Source organism: Etheostoma spectabile, unplaced genomic scaffold (genome assembly GCF_008692095.1).
Source record: "Etheostoma spectabile isolate EspeVRDwgs_2016 unplaced genomic scaffold, UIUC_Espe_1.0 scaffold517, whole genome shotgun sequence".
NCBI classification, from domain to species: Eukaryota; Metazoa; Chordata; class Actinopteri; order Perciformes; family Percidae; genus Etheostoma; species Etheostoma spectabile.
In genome coordinates, this window is record NW_022605625.1 from 54,694 (window position 1) to 59,621 (window position 4,928).

Below are 4,928 nucleotides of genomic sequence, written 5' to 3' on the forward strand. Positions count from 1 at the left end.
TGATAGGGGGGTGGTGTGTTCTGAGTGTGTCTGTGTCTGTGTGGGTGAATGTTTGTGTGGGTGGTGTCAAAATTGGGTTGTGATTCTAGCGCAAGAATTTTAAGTACTGACAGACCCATACTTAGATATCTGCGACGGCACAAGATTCCGATATGTTCACCAAAAATTATGTCTGAAGACTGAAAACTGGGAGAGAGAGCGAATTTGTTTTGTTTCAGAGAATCGTCCTGCAGCCCCTCCCTCTGTCCTCTCAGTACACACAACCGGTGTATGGTGATTTTGTCAGAGGAGCCAGATTTTTTTTCCAATGTTGTCTACTGCGCAGTTGGTGAGCCTAGCGCGAAAAGTTTTAGTCCGATAACTCCATAGTTACATGTCTGCGATCGGCACAAAATCCCTACATCTGACCAACTATGATGTCTAAAGAGGTAAAACTGGAGGAGAGAGAGACATTTGTTTGAGAGAAAAATCACTGATCGTCCCCAGCTAATGTTTTTTTTCATAATTCTGGTCGACAGTTGGTAATCACAGCCAACAATTTAAGTCGAATAGTTTCCATAGTTACATGTCTGCGACCGGAACAAGATTCCTACATTTGACCATAATGATAGTCTGAAGAATAAAATTGAAGGAGAGAGAGCAATTTGTTCGGGAAACTTCCCAGATCCGTACCGCAAGCCCCTCACTCTGTCTCCCCTCTAGCTCTGAACATTCCGCCACATACACACACATTGGAAAATCTGAGCCGGTCCTGAAAACGGACGAAACGTAAACTGGGATTTGGAGAAAACGTGGTTGATATCTGAACGCCCATTCAGCCCAATAAACCCAAGTCGTGTCTTCGGTTTAAACTTTTAATCACTGTTTCTCCGTAAAGTATGGTCGACGCAGCATCGGTCCCAAAAGGGGGGGTTTTGAGTGATGTTGAGAGAGTTTCCCGACATTTCCCATTCAAGTCAATGAGAGATTTTTTGCCGTATTTTTGCGATTCGGTAAAACCACGCGGCAAATCTGGTTGAAACTACATACCACCATCCCGATCAATACCCACATGTCGGTGTAATGTTTGTGCGCGTGTTGGCAACGCTTGGGAACTAGTAGCGGGACGCAAAATTTGGCGGAAGATTAAATAGAATATAAATAATAAGTATGGGCAATAATAATCATGTGCCGAGTGCTGCTTATCAGCTCCTCGCACACGAATACACACTATTTGAAAATGCTTATTACTTGGCTTAGTTGTAAAAAAGTCTGATTAAGTTAATGTTATACAATATATAGCAAAGAAAAATGAACTAATACTATTGCTTATGTTTCTGGGCATTTGGGGGTGAACATGCCATCGTGGCCCTCAGACCTCTTATTTTAAAGATAAGAATGAAGAATCATCAATTTCCATTTGAGCCCTCATAGTAATTCTATGCAACACTAGCATGTAACTGTACTTCATTAATATCCAGAGAACAACCATGAATCACAACAGTCCATTGTTCTTTAGTGTAACAGTAACTAGTTTTAAGGAGCTTATTTCTGCTAACATTAATCTTAACAGCATGTAAGTTAAATGCCCCAACTATAGACGACAGGGCAACAGTAGCCATTATTGGTGCATTATGGTTATTACATTAGCCAAACTTATATAGAAACTTGGTTATACAGGGCTAATAGGTACTAATAGAAAGCATTGACATCGCCGTTTAGGCATTTCGCTGACACTATGTTTAAAACACTACAGAAGTAAACTTCGATTAAAAATAATGTTAGCATGTTTTAAACCATAGCTAGTTAGTGGCAAGCTAACGTTACAGACAATTTACATTGTAACTTCAGATACATTACTTTGCATGGACCTTATATGTTATATACCCTAGACTATATGGGACAACGATATACTTAAAACCTAGTGAAGCTAACTCTACCTTGAATTATTGCAACAGATTGCCAGGAAAGTGGTTAGCGAGTAACGTGTAGAGCAGCGTTGCTAACTCTCAGCTAACTCATGCAGATCCCGCCCATAGACTGTAATCCCGACCACGTCGTCTGGCTCCTCTCTCACTCCGCCCTCTCTCTAAAATCGTCAATCCGCACCCAGATGGCTGCGCCCTTAAACGCAAACTCGACGACTCATTTCTGATCCACAAACCAATGGTGACGTCACACATGCTCTGTCCACATATTAACGGTCTATGGTACTAACAAAAAGTGTGTACACAGAGGGCAGTGCAGTAATTTCAATTGGGGGTAATAAACAAATTATCTTATCTTATCTCTCTCTGTCTGTCTGTCTGTCTCTGTCTGTCTGTCTGTCGTCTGTCTGTCTGTCTCTCTGTCTGTCTGTCTTCTGTGTCTGTCTGTCTTCGTCTTCGTCTGTTTCCTCTTCTCTCTCTCTTCTCTCTGTCTGCTCTGTCTCTCTATCTGCTCTGTCTGTCTGTCTCTCTGTCTGGTCTGTCTGTCTCTCTGCTCTGTCTGTTCTGTCCGTCTGTCTGTCTGTCTCTCTGCTCTGTCTGTCTGTCTTCTGTCTCTCGTCACTGTCTCTCTCTGCTCTGCTCTCTCGTCTCTGTCGGTGTCTGTCTGTCTCTCTGTCTCTCTCTCTGTCTCTCTGTCTCTCTGTCTGTCTCTCTCTGTCTGTCTGTCTCTCTGTCTCTCTGTCTGTCTGGACTTTTAATCTGATATTAGTTGTAGTTCTGTAGTGCTGATGGCTGCATGTGTTGTCTGTGACCACCAGAGGGCGCCGTTGGCCCCTCAGTGGTCAGCTGTGCACCCTGTGTGGTGAAGAGTTGGGATAATCCTTTAATCATAAATATCCTGACCCTCCATTCTAAGACTATTATTTCAAGGTGTATTGAAGACACACAGGATGTCACATTGTTTTTTTAAAATCTATTTCCTATTTTCCTTGATGTATCCAGAGTGTTTCTCTGCAGCAGCCGCTGAGAACGATGATGAGGATGAAGAGCAAGGATGGTGCTGAGCTGTGATTGGTCAACAGCTTTGCCTCTAATTAGGTTTTTATCAGATTAAATAGAGGGTCCTGCTGGTTGATCTGGTCGTGCGTGCGTGCGTGCGTGCGTGCGTGTGCGTGTGCGCGCGCGCGCTTCAGCTATCAGTTAATTCAATCAGTTATTACGTACACAGGAGTGTGTTTATTTCTGTTAATATTTACTGTGTGTGTGTGTGTGTGTGTGTGTGTGTGTGTGTGTGTGTGTGTGTTGGGGCATCATGTCACTGTTGGCCACTCGCCCTCTCTCTCTCTCTCCCTCTCTATCTCTCTCTCTCTCTATCTCTCTCTCTCCCTCTCCCTCTCTCTCTATCTCCCTCTCTCCCTCTCCCTCTCTCTCTATCTCTCTCTCTCCCTCTCTATCTCTCTCTCTCTCTCTCTCTCTCTCTCTCTCTCTCTCTCTCTCTCTCTCTCTCTCTCTCTCTCTCTCCCTCTCTCTCTCTCTCTCTCTCTCTCTCTCTCTCCCTCTCTCTCCATTGGGAGGAGGAGTTTTTAATCCAGGTGGATTACGTTGCAAATTGGGCGACAGTGGAGGCGAGCGGCTGGAAAACCTGCAGCAGACGGCCGGCTTTACGTCTTCCTAAATATCTGCAAAGTGGAGAAATTACCCCACTAATCGGCCCTGGCCTCCGCCTGGCGACCGGGAGGAACCTGGACCTGGTGCAGAGGAAGTCTCTGACGCGGACTCGTTTTCTTTAACCTCAAGAGTTTCTGTTCTTGCACCGACACTTGGTTTTCAAACCTCTTGTCCCCTGTTCGTCCCGGGCGACATTCACAACTCCTTCTGGAGGTTTCTCCAGAGACGATGGGGAGCTGAAACAGGAAGCGGCGAGACGATGCCGGCAGCAGGACGGGTTCATCCAGACGTGACGGAGCGAGTTCAGGGTCCGAGGCTCGCCCCCGGGACCCCCCACGTTGTTGTTCTTCTTCTTCTTCTTCTGCCTTTAGCCAACATGGGGACGCCGTTTCCTGCAAACTCTTCATGATCCTCTCGAACTCTCGCAGCTGAGCCGCGTCCGCGTCACAGAGGGCCGCCGATATTTTAGAGCTCGAGCCGCGAGGAGCTCGGTGTCGGGGAGTTGAAAGCGGGATGGCGGGCTGGACGCCGGGAACGAGGAAGCTCCTGGGGATTGTGGGATTTCTTTTCTGCCTGTGGATCACGGCTCGGGCTCAGATGAAGATCCCACCGGAGACGTGAGTGTTCTTCACTTCTTCTTCTGCTGCGTCTCGGCTCCCTGCAGGAGAACAGTTACCACACTAAACAAGCTTGGTCCTCCTTTTTCACCCCTGAAGTACTTTAAGTTTGGAAGGGTTTTCATTAAGGTCGCAGGTCTCCGTCTAAAGGAGCACTAGAAGTATTCGAGATACCTTGCGCATTGTGCAATTTGAAAATGTTGGATCTGAAGAATATTATCCGATATTATCGGCTGATATCAGGTATTTCTTGAACTATCTGCATCGGCATTTTTGATGACCGATTAAAATTAATATTTAAAAAATAAAAAAACGGCCTGTCAATCTTGTTATGAGTGTACTAAACTAGACTAAACTAACCTCAACAAATGGGCGCCCGCTCTACCAACTGAGCTCCCCGGGCGCCCAAAGATGGGTTTCAATGAGGGAGAATCAGTAGATTGAAACCAGCATCAACACTGATCCAATACAGCAATTTAAATACAGCTCACACAGATCATCTAAAGATTATTATCACATTATTACCCTAACTCCTCTTGCATCAGATGGCCCATAACACACCTTCACAAAAACTAGAAGGTGGCTCCAAACATTGGCTTCTCTGTGATCTGGTTCGTTAACAGTAGTAGTCTAAATCCTTGACGTTTATTTAGGCCGCATGTCCGTTACCTCCCTCTTTCTTTGTTTTGGCATTTTAAACTCCGGTGGATTTATGGGCAGGGACGTTAGACTGCGG

The 4,928-nt window shown here is 45.5% G+C and overlaps 1 protein-coding gene across 1 annotated transcript in view; it reads left to right on the forward strand.

The window, feature by feature from the left end:
* The first annotated feature begins 3,496 nt into the window (after nt 1-3,496).
* Nucleotides 3,497-4,928, forward strand: part of LOC116686864 (voltage-dependent calcium channel subunit alpha-2/delta-4) — a 158,488-nt gene continuing 157,056 nt past the window's right edge. Inside the window, exon 1 of the mRNA XM_032511910.1 lies at nt 3,497-4,192. Coding sequence (XP_032367801.1) covers nt 4,089-4,192 — 104 coding nt within the window. The 5' untranslated portion in view covers nt 3,497-4,088. The remainder of the gene's footprint in view (nt 4,193-4,928) is intronic.